The 15,494-nt window shown below is 32.3% G+C and overlaps 1 protein-coding gene across 1 annotated transcript; it reads left to right on the plus strand.

Moving 5' to 3' along the window:
• The first annotated feature begins 253 nt into the window (after positions 1 to 253).
• LOC147816050 (uncharacterized) lies at positions 254 to 5,035 on the plus strand. The gene is made up of 2 exons (XM_087156698.1): positions 254 to 1,618; positions 1,718 to 5,035. The coding sequence occupies exons 1-2, from the start codon at positions 590 to 592 to the stop codon at positions 5,033 to 5,035; spliced, it is 4,347 nt and encodes a 1,448-aa protein (XP_087012824.1). The 5' UTR covers positions 254 to 589.
• Positions 5,036 to 15,494: the final 10,459 nt, after the last annotated feature.

The raw sequence follows: 15,494 nt of genomic DNA on the forward strand, positions 1-15,494 counted from the left end.
ATAAAAGTAAGCAACTTAAATTTTTTGAAGTTCTTGAAAATTATTGGGACAGGGGCCACACGCCCTATATGTTTATGCATGTGCGCCTACGAGTGTTACGAATGCAGTAAAATACTGCATTTCTTCAAGAAACACCGCTTATTTGAAAGTAAAATAAAGTTCTAGCCCGTATATTTGTATGGTAATTAAAAATAAATTAATCATTTCATCACCTCTAAATGTAAATTAGATCATGTTCTGTTTTTATTATTGTAACGTAACAGTGTGTGACAACTGAGCTAAAAGCATCAATTCCTCGAGAGGTAATGCTAAAATGATGTTGCTTGAGAGACACACACGAGAAGTGATGTTCTTTTTTTTTTTGTGTAGTTGAAAAGAGAGTTTTTTTCTAAGAAGAGATATTTCTTTGGGTAATATTTTGTGATTGTTCGTGTGAATGTTTAAATAAATTATTTGGTACAACTCACGTCTTATTTCTGGTTGTTGTGACACAACAGAATTTTACTGGTGGCAGCGGCGGGATATAGTAAGAGTAGTTGATTTAAGGTAGTCAGTGATTGTATATTTAGTTTTTTATCAGTTGTAAATTATGGCTTTTCTTAATAAAGCGAAAAAAGTGGATTTGATAGAATTGGCCGACGAATTAGGTGAATCTGTTCCACCTCAAGCAAATGTTTGTGAAATTAAAAAAATAATTCAAGCTAGTAAACATTATGAGGTTGAGGATGTAAAGATGTGTTTGACTCGTATAACGGAGGAGAGAATTAGGCGAGAAGAACTTGAAAAACAAGAACGGCGAGAAGAACTTGAAAGACAAGAACGGCGAGAAGAACTTGAAAGAGAAAGACAAGAACGGCGAGAAGAACTTGAAAGACAAGAACGGCGAGAAGAACTTGAACGGCAACATCAATTGGAATTGCGTAAACTCGAATTAGAAGCAAATTCTCAAATTCAGCACCAAAACAGACCGGTATCAGGTGAAACAAATCATAAAATACAGATTTTACAAATAACACCAAAATTTAATGAAGGTAAAGATGAAATGTCGTTGTATCTGATAAATTTTGAACGTCGAGCAGAAATTGCACAAATTCCTAAAGATGAATGGGTGCCTTACCTATTGAGCGTAGTACCACCCGACATTTCAAATATGTTGGCGAGAGAGTCTCCTAATGATGCCAATAACTACGACTTTGTAAAACAATTGATTCTTAAACAATATAAGCTTAATGCGGAGGAACTCAAACAAAATTTTTATCGACATTTTAAATCACCTGAAAAATCTTGGCGAAATTTTGCACAAGAATTAAATTGCTATTTTAGCGAATGGGTTTCTGAAGCAAAAATTACCACTTTCGATGATCTTAAGAGTTTGATGGTTACCGAGCAAATGAAACGTCATGTACCAAATGACATCAGAGATCATTTTCTTGAAGATTGGATGGAATTGAATTCTTATTCCAAGTTAGCCGGAAAATTGGACGACTATGAAAGTTTAAAAAACAGTTTCAAGGAAAAGTCTGTGCATTATAATCGAAGTAACCAAAATGATTCTTGGCGATCTCTGAACCAAAGTGATACCAGAACTAAAGAAAAGTTGACTTGGCAGAAAAATAATGTTAAAGAAAATGTTCGCGAAAGAGAATTTGAAAGAAGAAGACAGCTTAGATGCTTTGAATGTGGTTCTTATGATCATCTACGCCCTCAATGTCCCAAGGTGAAAACAAATTCAGAAACTGTGGCTTCGCTTCACGTTTTGGAACCAAGGTTTCCTGATATAATGACACCATATACGAGCATTGGCATGGTAAATGGCGTTGGCATTTCAATACTACGAGACACTGGCGCAACCTTGGATTTAATTCCTAGGAGATTTGTAAAACCTGAAATGTACACGGGTGAATTTGTTTGGATAAAAACTCCTATACAGGAAGAATCATTTTGTTTCCCATTAGCCGTAGTTGAATTAAACTGTAAGTTAGGAAAAGTGGTTACTAAGGCAGCTGTATTAGGTGATTCTCTTGATCAAGGGTATTATTTATTGGGTAACAAAACGGCTGCTCTATTGGAAAAGTCGTTTGAAGTCCCAATGATAAGTGCTGTAATGACTCGAAAACAAGAAAAAATGAATGAAAGGAGGGAAGTAGAAAATAAAGATAATGTACAGCTCGGTATAGACGATTCCAATGAACACATCGTTACTTCTGATCAAACGGCGAAAAGCGATGACTTACTCACTGAAAAGATATTACCTTGTAATAAAGAATTTATTGGTATCGAACTGTTAAATATTTCGCCACAAAATTTCCAAGAATCCCAAAGAGAAAGTGAAGAGTTTAAAATTATTTTTGAAAAGATTCGTGACTCTCCTTTGTCACAGAATAAGTACGAGATTTATAATGAAATTTTATATTTTATGAAGAAAGATAGAAGTGGTGAAAAAAGGAGGTTATTAATGGTACCAGAAAAATTTAGGTTTCAGCTGATGAACCTCTGTCATGAAAATGTTGTATCTCATCTAGGAGCTACCAAAACGAAGGATGCGATGGCAAAGAACTTTTATTGGCCAAATTGTTACCGAGATATTGAAGACTTTGTTAAAACATGTGATTTGTGCCAGCGGGTTGGAAAATCTCAAGATAAAAGGAAAGCTCCTTTAAAGTTAGTGCCCGTTATTCCGGAGATATTCACTAAAATAAATGTCGATGCATGTGGGCCTCTCCCTATCACAGATTCAGGAAATAGATATCTTATTACTGCAATTTGTTTGTCTTCTAAATATCCGGATGCCATCCCAGTAACAGACATTAGCTCACCTAGAGTGGTGGAGGCATTGTTGTTAATTTTTAGTAGAATGGGCTTCCCTAGAGAGTTACAATGTGATCAAGGAACGTCTTTTGTCAGCGCTCTTACAACAGAATTCTTGGAAAAATTTGGAATCAGAGTATTACATAGCTCTGTGCAGCACCCACAAAGTAATCCGGTTGAACGCTTTCATAGGACTATGAAAAGAATTTTACGCGTCTTATGCTTAGAGTCTGGAACGAATTGGGAGCAACATTTACCTCATGTGCTTTTTGCTTTAAGGTCTGTGGTACATGATAGTACCGGATTTACTCCAGCTGAACTAGTGCATGGAAAAAATCTTCGAACGCCCATGACATTAATTTATGAAAAATTATCTGATAAAATTGATTCTGAAAATACGGTCACGGAGTATGTTTTCTCCCTTTTAAATAGAATGAGAAGAAGCCAGGAACTTGCAATTCAGAACATGGAAGATGCTAAACAGAAACAAAAAATTTGGTATGATAAGAAAGCCATTAGGCGAGATTTTAAAATGGGCGACGCTGTTTTAGTTATAGCACCTACAAGACCTAATAAATTATCAGTGCAATGGATTGGTCCAATGAAAGTGGTGAAAAAACTATCTGAAACAAATTATGTGGTTCAAACTTTGGAAAAAGATACGACTCACGTGTATCACGTTAATATGCTAAAGCCTTATTTCCAAAGACCTGAAACCGTTAATTTAGTTCAACTGATGACTCCAAGTGCTTTGGATTTGCACTATTCGATGGAACCCGTTAATTTTGAAAATGAGGAGAAGGTTAAAAAATTATTGCAGGATAGTGAAGTAGAAACCCGACTGGATGATCACCAAATAAGCGAATTAAGACTTCTACTGGATAAATACATTGATTTGTTTTCAACTGACCCTGGTTGTACTCATTTAGTAGAATTTGATCTAGAATTAGAAACCGAAAAGCCAATATATACAAAACCCTATCGTATATCTCCTCGTCAAACTAAAATATTGAAAGAAGAAGTGGAGAAAATGCTGAAGGCTAAGATCATTGAACCAGGCGAATCTGATTTCGCGTCACCATTAATATTAGTTGAAGCTCCAGGAAAAGATCCTAGGCCATGTATAGATTATCGACGTTTGAATCAAATTACTCGTAGCCAATACTATCCTTTACCAAATATTGAAGAAAGAGTAGAGCAAGTGTCCAAAGCTAAGTATATAAGCTTAATCGATATGACCAGAGGATATTGGCAGCTGCCTTTGAGTAAAAGAGCTCAACGATATGCTGCATTTGTTACTTCTTTTGGATCCTTTAGACCACTAAGAATGGCTTTTGGATTAAAGAATGCACCTTTTTATTTTAGTAAACTAATGGCCGAAATACTAAAAGGATGTGAAAATTACGCTCTTCCATACCTCGATGACGTCGCCATTTTCTCGAACACTTGGGATGAACATATTATTCATCTCAACACCGCATTGGAAAGAATTCAAGACGCCAATTTAAAGATTAAGCCATCTAAATGTAAATTTGCACAATTCTATGTAAAATATCTAGGCCATCAAGTGGGACAAGGACAAAGAAGTCCAGGAGAACTCAAGGTAAAAACTGTTGAAGACTTCCCTGTACCAAAAACCAAGAGTGAAGTGCGGGCTTTCTTGGGACTTGCTGGATATTATCGTAAATATATTCCTGAGTTTTCCTTAATCTCAAGCCCAATAACGGATTTATTGAAAGGAAAATCTAAGAAGGAGTCTATACTTTGGAATGACGAATGTCAAAAGGCTTTCATAACCCTGAAATTGAAGTTATCTGAGAGCCCCGTTCTGTACAGTCCTGATTTTGATAAACCCTTTATAGTACAGTGTGATGCCTCAAACCTTGGAATGGGTGTAGTATTATCGCAAATCAATAATAGAGGAGAAGAACATCCCATACTATATTTAAGTAGAAAATTCAGTGAAGCTGAAAGTAGGTACAGTACCGTAGAAAAAGAATGTTTGGCAATTATATTTGCTGTCAAGAAGTTAAAGTGCTATATAGATGGTCCTCACAAATTTATAATTCAAACAGATCATAATCCTTTAGTATGGCTTAAACAAAACACTGGAATCAATTCCCGACTATTACGATGGGCATTATCCTTGCAGCATTTGAACTTCGACGTTATACATAAACCTGGAACTATGCATATCAATGCTGATAGTTTGAGCCGACTAACTTAGTCATTTGAGCACATCAATTTGAGCCTGTTGTTAACTTTTATTTTCCTATATACAGATAAACAAAACAGTTTTATGTCAGCCTATATAGATCAGTTTTGACAAAATTTTATGTAAGTTTTTTTGCCATTTCCTACTTTTGCAAAGAAAACTCTGTGGAAGGGAGGAGTTAGACTGTTAGTAAAATTCTGTTGTGTCACAACAACCAGAAATAAGACGTGAGTTGTACCAAATAATTTATTTAAACATTCACACGAACAATCACAAAATATTACCCAAAGAAATATCTCTTCTTAGAAAAAAACTCTCTTTTCAACTACACAAAAAAAAAAGAACATCACTTCTCGTGTGTGTCTCTCAAGCAACATCATTTTAGCATTACCTCTCGAGGAATTGATGCTTTTAGCTCAGTTGTCACACACTGTTACGTTACATTATATATATATATCATTAAAATATAATAAATATACTTTAGACTTTACCATTTGGAATATTTTTATATAAAACGTATTTAATTAACCCCTTAAATAAATACCAGTTTGTTTGGCGTTTTTGGCGTCTAAAAGGAAATAACACAAGTATACATTGTGCAATAATTCAATTTGCATTCTATGCCGCCAATGCTTCTGACATTCTTTAGATTTTCGCCAATTATCATTTATTCTCAATCTGTCAGGTAAGGGGCATTTATTCTTTCTCCCGATATCTTTATCGGGAAGTGCCCTATCGACTTCATACATGTACGGGAGAAAGTCACGTGCCGATAAACAAGCGCGGTTGCCATGCAATCCGCCTGTTTATTTTATTCTCAGAACTAAATACCTGCCGCAATTTTCTTTTACTTTTTTTTTCAATTATGAGAAGGAAAACAGTATTTTTTGAACTCAAACCATATCAAAATAACGTGTTCTTCCATTTACATCGTTATTGATTTGAAAACGAGATCTACGAAATAAGAATGGATTATTCTTTCGTATCAGAATAAATGAACGTTTTTAGTTAGGCTTTTATAGGACGATAGGATTTTTTAAGTTATATCTTTTCTAAGTTATATAAAATTAATATTTCTAAGTTATATAATAGTATCTTTTCAATCGGTAGAGCTTATAAAACTGTGTATTTGTCTGGAGAGAAGGAAAATTTAGGAATGCGTAAACAAAGTGATAAATGTGTAAATAGAACGTTATGTATTAGAATAGAATAAAAGTATAAAGGTCAAAGTACACGTGTATTGTATCAAAGGGCATTCGTAGGAGGGATAATGAAAATGTCTTTCCTATGAGCTTAAAACCAAAATTTAAAAAAAGAAAGAAAATTTTAATGTGCAAAATTTGAGCTAAATCGTTTGAATAGTTCCTGAGAAAATGAATTTTAAAAAAATGTCTGTTATTTAAAATTCGATTTCTCAGGAACTATTCGACCGATTTTGCTCAAATGTTGTATTTTGCCTTATATAATTATATTCTTTAAAATATTGCAAAAAATGGTATACCTTACAATTGAAAATGTTTTCTACTATTATTAAATAAGATAATACAAATTGATAAATATTTAATAAAGGTTATTTTTGCATGGAAATTATCTTTGGACAAAAAAAAACTTTATAATTGTGTGCAAAAATTTTTCAATTCGCTTAAAACATTTTAGAGATATAGCGAAAAACTAAAATTAAGCCGTCCAAACTTTGGGGCGCTCTCCTGACAAAACTATTGTTACCATATTCTTCAGAATAGTTTTCCTTTATGATTATTATAATGTAATACGCTACATTTTAAGATAAAGTTACTTAGAAAGGTAATATAATCTTATTTACCGTTTTACAATTATTATTTTTGTGCAAATAGCATTAATATTCTATTATAAATTACAGTTAAAGAGATTCTCTTAAATGATGCAGAACGTAACGATCAGCTTCCTGCGCAATGATATGCAAACAAAAATAGTATTTAATATATCAGCCCCCATTTGGTAAACGGAAATATTAAATTGCGGCTGTGAACAAATTTGTTGGAACAATGTAATATTATAACAATTTAATTGTTATTTTAAAAAATGATTACTTAGAAAAATTACTTCTGTTCACCAATAGATTTCAATAAAAATAATAATATTTGGACGTGGGGAGTGGAGGCACTAGCGTGAGCAAACAGAATTCTTTTTAGTACATAGATGTTAAGTGAATAATTTTAACTTCAGTAGAGAAATTTTTTTCTGCCAAGAAACGACAATTATTGCGAAGCAATTGTCGGAATTGGTGAGCTGCAGCGAACAGAGGGCTTAACACCCTAGTTTTGAAAATGAAAACAAATAGATGATTGCATCTAAAAACAGCAAAAGAGACTGTTAAAAAGGCGCTAAGTTACGGAAACAAAAAACCAATCACGTCAAAATCTTTATTTCATCTACCTAATTTAAAAGTATAATAAAAGCTCATTTCAGGAAAATCTTGAAAAAACAATAAAGTTTCAAATGTTGTAAAAAAAATATTGTTTGCATTTTATATTTTAAAATTTTGTTTCAGTAATTTTGTTCAGTATTTTGTTTACTTTACCCCTGAACTCACTTTTCTTTAAACTTTAAATGGTCCCGCAGTGGACTGATTGTTAAGAAACGGTTCCCAGCAGATCACCGAAGTCAAGCATCACTGGCTGCGGTCAGTGTGCGGGTGGGTGACCACTTGCATCAGTCTGCATAGGGACCGAGGGTGTGCGTTATTGGTCTTCGTGAAACTGTTCTACTGTAAAGTGCTCGACTTCACGTGCAGATCGGTGGGGGGTGGGGCACCCCACCCCATCTGCAGAGGATCAAAATTGTTATGGCATGTCTTCTGAACATCCTCAGGGATGTTTCCCAGATAGTCGCCAATAAGCCCATCTTGCAACTCTATGAGCGACGTAAAAATGAACTACTACTACTTAATTTTTAAATTACTTATAGGTGAAATAGAAATCACGGTGAATAGTTTCTCCCGTGGTGTCCTAGTTAAGAGTGAAATAAAAAAAACTGTCTTGCAAATATATATTTTGGTAAATTTCATTTTAAATAAATCGGGCAGTTTTGAAAAGAAAAGAAGAAAACTGTGGCGAGAGAAGAAGGGTAAGGAGGGCCGGAATGAAAGGGAGGTGAGTGACCTGCGGTAGTCATCTATTTCAAAAACGGAACAACGATGAATGGTCACGTGAACAATCGAATAGGGTATTTGGAGTGAAATGCGATTCCTGTTCTTTTTCACGTCATTGAAGTAATGGGAATTACAGCCAGAAATAAAAAATATTCTTAGGATGTGATATAGAACACTGATAGGAATATGTTAACTGTTTATTACTCATAGCATAACAAACAGTTATGGAAAAGACAAAAGCATCGTTTGTTACAAATATTAAAAAAAAATAATAATAAATCCGGTGTTTGTGTGGGATTTTAGAAACGTTGCGAGAATATATATAACTAATTAAAGGTTATTTTAATAATTATAATTAAAATGATGCTGCGGGCGCCTTGTCACCTACAAACATTTTTATACAAATCGAACTAAAAATAAAAAAGTAATATATATAAAAAAAGTCCATTCCTACTTAGGTCAGCAAAGAAAAATTTTAGTTACTTTTTATTAAATAATTAAAATCTCCCCCATGTAAAACTAAAATTAATTAAATTTAATGAATGAATTAATATTTGAAAAAACTGTATTAACACCAAGTGCAAGTTTTAAAAAAAATGTATCTGAACCTTAATGGACGAATAAAAAGTATTTGACAAACGGTTGAAAATTTGAACAAGATAAGGGAAGAGTGTGAACTAATAGTAGGAATTTTTTTTCTTTTTTTTTAAAAAAAGGCACGTGGTATCGGACAACTGTAAAAGTATAAATTTGATGACGTAGACCACACGTGCTGCCACGTCATGTTCTTTATTGAATTTATCTGACACAGCGAATATAAAATAATTATTTAAATGTGCGCAATAAACTTTTTTTTTGTTCAAATAGAGGTATAAAAATCGTTATTTAGAAATTATCATGGATGTTAATTTTAAATTATGTGAAAAACTGAATAGTTTATAGTAAAATTTAAAACAATGACTAGAGCTTAACCCATGAGAAATTTGCATTTCGTTTTTAGTTCACCCCTATTTAATGAATGAATTTTTCATATTTGAAAAAACTGTGTTGTATTAACATCAAGTGTCAAGTTTTAAAAAAAATGTATTTGAACTTAGTGGATGAATGAAAAGTATTTTATTAACGTTTAAAAATTTTAACGAGATAGAGGGAGAAGTGTGAATTTATAGTAGGAATTGGAAAAAGAAAAGAAAAAGAAAAAAAAAATAGAAAAGAGGGAGGGGGCGCAGATACAGCGCCTAAAAAGATTTTAAAAAATCGTGTTTTCACATACTAGGGCTCAATCTAAGTTATTCAAGAGAATGATTAATTTGCTTATTAATTTGTCCCGATGATATTTCAAATTACGGGAACCGAAGTATTGGATTCTGTAATTTGATTTCGTAAACTCTACCCTTACTCTGAAGCAGTGGCGTATGCAGAATTTTTTTAAGGGGAGTGTTCATAATTTTCTGAAACTACTAAAAGAAATTCGAATCTGTTATAAAGCACTATTATTTCCCTAATTTAGACAACTAGACAATTTTGACTTTTTATTTAGACAACATTGCTTAGTTAAATTTTGATTTGATTTTTGAAGCTTAAGAACATAATGTAATATTTTCTGAAAAAAGTTTAATGTCATATGGGTGGAAAGTAACACTTTGAGGGCCACTTTCACATTCATCAGATTTTGTTATGCTAGAAACGTTTTCTTCAACGGAAGTGTCACATTTCTGTACAACAGAAGAACTTACATTGGTACTTGATGCTGTCACCTCACTAATTTCAGATCGTGATTTTTTCTCAAAATAATTAAAAATTGCTAAATTCTTGCGTTAAAAATTGTTAAATGCTAAAGATTCAAGAACAGCAAATATATATATATATTGACACAGAAATATCCGCTATGCTACGATCTCAAAGTTTCGAGCTGGAATGAATAACTTCAACGAGCACAGTATCTCTGGTATTGTTACTGATTATCGACACTAGTCGAAATAGTGGCGACGACGATTGAATGAACTTTTTGTTAAGACAAAACAAAACAGATTTAGCGACAAGCGGCAGAGATAACTCTTAGTCTGATTAACTAACTCCACTGTACTCCGTTCCCCCTTTTATTTAATTTTTCACCGAGTCTCCAAAATTCTCGAATTGTCTCAAAGACGACAGAACCTGAGGTGGATTCCAGAATCATCGCGTAAAGACCTCGCGAATGACAGCCAGTCTCGAAAACTATACTGGCAGGACAGAAAGGAACCAGTCCGTAACAGTATCACGTGAATTTGGTTTCAAAAGTACAACCCTATTACAGTAAATGTTTTTTCAGTATTCTGAGAAATACCGTGAGAAAAAAAAAGTAGGCATAAGGCAAATAAAAATATATAGTCTTACAAAATAATAGCTCGCATAATTTCTACTAAAATTTTTATTTTTGCCATTTTGTCTGAGCTCAAGGGGGGTGTTTAAACCCCTAAACCCCTCCCTTGCGTACGCCACTGCCCTGATGTAGCATTTGTACCCATGATTAATATCAATATTACAATAGAATTTTTATTAATGAATAATGGGTTAATAATATGTTTAATCAATACCCTGAATAGGGCATTATCATGATCAGTGCCCCCCCCCTCAAGCTCTTGGGCGCATTCTCGGGCAAATTCTAAATTCCCCCCCAAACTATTCGTTTTATTTAGTGTAAAAATTCCCCCCCCCCAAGCTTTAAGTGGGCGCATCGTGCGCCCCCCTGATCATGATTATCTGTGGTAATTATCTAATCAGTATAGTAATAATAATCCTATCTAATCTGTGGCATTACCATAATTATCTTTCGTAATAAACAAATCTTTCTATATATAAAGATACCGTTTTTTATGGACTGGTGTTCTTGGGAGCAGGGCCGGACTAAGCGCACGCTGGTCCATAGGCCATTCAGACTTTTTGGGGGCCTTAGATTAAATTTTTTTTCTCGTATATTTTTTATTTATTAAAATATAAAAGTATTTATATATCTTTTCATTCAAGAAAGCATATTTAAAATTAAAATAAATAATAATAAATTTTTTGCCTTTTTGTTAAATTAGAACTAAAAAAATTATCGTATTTTATTAATATTTGAAATTGATTTTTTTTTAAAAAATCATTGTTTTTCTTAATTTTTTATAATTTATTTTCAAAAAAATTTTTTTAAAGGGGCCCCTAATCATTGGAGGCCCCAGGCCATGACCTAGTCTGTCCTGATGGGTAATCCAGCCCTGCTAGGGAGCAAACTGCACTGTGAGAAAAAAGGTCCCAATATCCAAATGGAGGATAGGGTATAGTTTGTTCGAAGTAGACAGAAGTAAAAAACATTATAAATAAAGTACAGAAAAGTACATACTATAGTTTCGGTTTTCCAAACAAGAACATTTCTCAGTCTCTAAACACGAAATAACAGAAAAAGAGATAAACAAGTGCAAACTGGCTTTAAGCAGAACAGAAAAACAATAACTTACAGAACATAACAAAACGAAGGATGATAAAAAACAGGAGTGAGAGGGTTTGGCAGGAACCCGAGGGGACACAAGATTCAATTAAAATAGAGACATTAGAAAAAGGTGGAATGGCAGAAAGATCATTGACTAAATTGACGGAATTTTTCAAAATAAGGAATGATTCCCAAAAATCTAATTCAGAAAAGTGTTCAATAATTTTAGCAAAAGAAAAATCAAACCTATCAGCAGATCGTTTATTATCCTAATTTTAGAATAATCCTTCATGCCCTTTAAGTCCATCACGCTAAATAGACAGATATTTCAAGCTCTTAGGTTTATGGTTCCAATAGTTAAGGCAATAACGGAGTCGAAAGTTTGGATCCCTTAATTTCTCTTTCATATTTTTGCGTATTTTGTCACCTCAAGGAAGTATTTTTAAACTATTATTTTTTAAAAAAAAAACTACTTGTCTTTTCAAATTTTGGATTTTATCATTTAAAATTAAATTGATTAAATTGCAAAATTTCGCATACTTAACAATTCAAACAGTTTCAGATCATATTTTCCATATTAAATTACCTATGCCCTGAGAGTCAAAAATCGAATTTGTCAAAAAAAAGCACGTTTTTGTGTCTTATTTCGTAATTTAAAATCTCGTCAGCTCAAATTAATTTTATTTACTTTATAACCGTCGTTGAACAGCCGACCCAATTTTGAGTTTACGACTGTTACGATATTCAATTGTAATTTGAATATCGTATTTACCTTGTAATTTTGTAATAAATTGTCTTGTAATTTTGAACCCGATCCAGAAGACTAAAATAGTGAAACTTTTGGGATCTCAATATTGGCTGAACATTTAAAATGGGGACATAATTTTTGCCCGATCATTTAAAATTGGATTTCAATATCGCCAAAGTATTTAAAATGGGGCCGTATTAACTGCCTTCACGGTGTTAATAAAGATTAAAATTCTTTGGCTTTATTTATAATCCGAATATTCATAAAGAAAAAAAGCTTCGGTAATAAAACCAACACACACCTCAATTTCTTGGAAGATATTTTTATTTTTATTTATTTGTTTCTTGTGTTTACGTGTGTCATTTTAAATTTTAAGAATTTTTCCATTGAAAACATAGTTTTAAAATAAATATTTTTACAAGCAGTATTCTGATATATACTTAACAAAACTGAGTATTCTGTTATACTTAACAAACATTTGTTAGACGTTTTAAAAATAATTAAAATTTTTACAGCATAATATACCTGTTAAAGGTTTTAGAGCTTTTTTATCTGATTTTGCACAAAACTAACCATAAAAAATATTCTAACTGTTACATGTGTAAATATAGCTGTTATTACTAAACCATTAATCAAAAAAAAGTTTTTAAAAATGTGTAAAAATAAAAAAAGTATTAAAAATTGAAAAAGAAAATGGAAGCATTTTGAAATTAAAAACGAAACAGAAAAAACAATATTACAAATGCTTTAAAGTAAATTAATAAATGTCTATTAAGAGTGCGTGTCAAGTACCCAAGAACTTTTATGATTTTTACTTTTGCTGGAAAAAAAAATTTCTGGGGGTAAACTATTCATTCCGGAAGAAATTGTCTAAATTATTCCTTCTAGAATATTTGAGGAGATCACGAACAAGAGTTTAGTCGCAGGTTACAATTTTCAGTTTTAAAATTTATTTTGCTATTCAAAAAGTAATTTTATAAGTATAATACCTATTATATCTACTGAACGTACTTATGGTACTTATTATTCTTGCTGAATTAGATTTTTTATTAGAAAAATGTATATGAATTTTTATAATCGTTTTGAGGAATCGCATTTTATTTTATATTATATAATCGTCGTTGAACAGTCTTCCCAATTATTGTGTTTACGGCTACTAATGTTTATCTACGTAGCCTTGTCATTTTGAACCCAATCCAGAAGACAAGGCAAACTCCTGTATCAAGCATTGGGAGAAATGTGCCTTCATGGAGGACCTTTTGTTGGAACTAGCCCGCATTTGCGTTACATGAAAGAGGAAGACCACGAGAACCTCCCACGGTTAGCCTGGCGGCAAGGGGACTCTAACCCATGATCCGTCTACCACTGAGGATATTTCACGTCAGCACTGTGTTCGGTGCAAGCCGGATGCGGAATTCGTATCGAGCAACCGTTGCCGGGATTCGAACCCGGTTAACCACATTGGAAGGCGAACGCTCTATCCTCTGAGACATCGCCGCTCAGGGATCACATTTGGTCAGAATTAACATTATTTGGAATGACCAATATCTATATGCAAATATCAGGCATTTTTTTTAAATTTTTTGTGACTAAGCACATTTTTTTCTACCTAATTTTGGTACTGTATGTTTTTTTATTCTAGTTAATTTGTTAAGAGAACTTAGTAGTGACCTTTTTAAACTGCTTAGTGGTAAACAATATATTTTATGAACAATTTAATATATTACTTTTCTATGAAATCTGATTAGTGCTAGTAAGTTTTAAATATTTAAATTTTACTATTTCTAACTTTATTTCAGCAAAACGATTTTATCTTGATGTGGTTTATTCCTATTTTTTTTCTTCAAATTAACAATCAGAATCTATATTAAATTTTTTTTTTTTTGATTTGATTCAACTTTATTTTAACTTTGTAAATTCTATTTGATTCTATTAATATTTCTATTATAGTAAATTCTATTAATATTTATAACTACAACCATTTCATTTTCGTCTGATGTATCTGTGTTTGACTTTAGATTTCTGTTGTTCGTTTAGTTCCACTATTTTGCTACTCCAATTATGTTACTCTCAGAGTCATCCATGTGCGAAGGGTATTGCCATTCCACAAAACATTCTAATATACGGAGGTACCGGGTTCGAATCCCATCGTAACTCTTGATTTATCTCAGGGCTGTTTTAATCTGATTTCTGTTAGCTGTTCATGAATTTGACAATTATTTATCAGAAGTTTCTTGTATTCTATCACTAAAAATGCACGTACATACGTATATAATTGGAATTTAAATCATCATTTTCATAGTTGGCCAGACAGCCCAATGCCTTCCTCTGAAGATTTACCCATAATGACTTCCGATTTATCTCTGATCTCCAATTCTTTTCATTAATTGCAAGAAAAGCAGACTCCACCCAGTCCGCTCATCTCAATCGTGGCTTTCCCCGCTTTGTGGTTCGGAATTTAAATAGTCAAATGTAAATTCTTATCAGCTTTTAAATGGTAGAATGTGAACTTTTATTGGCTTTTAAATGGTCAAATGTAAATTTCTATTTAATTAAATAGTCGAATGCAATTTTCATTTGGAAACGAATAATAACACCTCCAAAAAGTAAATAATAGAATCTCCTTTAAAAATATAAACTGTACAACTAATATATTGACTTCATATGGCTATTATTGATTTAAAAATCTTCATTGTTCTTGTATTTCAAACAAATGTTTTTTAAAATAGTATTCAAGTAAAAATATCTGATTTGATCTCATTTAGGTCGTGCACATGAAAAGCTTGGAACAATAAGGTAGGAGAAACTTTTTCCGAATGGAACCTTTTTATCCTTTAAAATACTTCGTCTCTTTGTATTGTTTTCTGGTAGATACTTTACAAGTTTTAGAAATTTCCTTTAGATAAAAGTAATTACTTGAAAATCATGCCTTTTTTAAAAAAATAAAAACCCAATTTCTGCACAATATGAAAATGTGACTTATCATTGATACACAACCTTCACATATATATATATATATATATATATATATATATATATATATATATATATATATATATATATATATATATATATATATTTGTTTTTAAAAACAACATAATGTATTTAAAAACTTTAATTCCGTCGGCATGTTATGCTTTGTGAC

This window comes from Parasteatoda tepidariorum, chromosome 2 (genome assembly GCF_982258835.1).
Source record: "Parasteatoda tepidariorum strain Cologne lab strain chromosome 2, Ptep-v5.0, whole genome shotgun sequence".
NCBI lineage: Eukaryota > Metazoa > Arthropoda > Arachnida > Araneae > Theridiidae > Parasteatoda > Parasteatoda tepidariorum.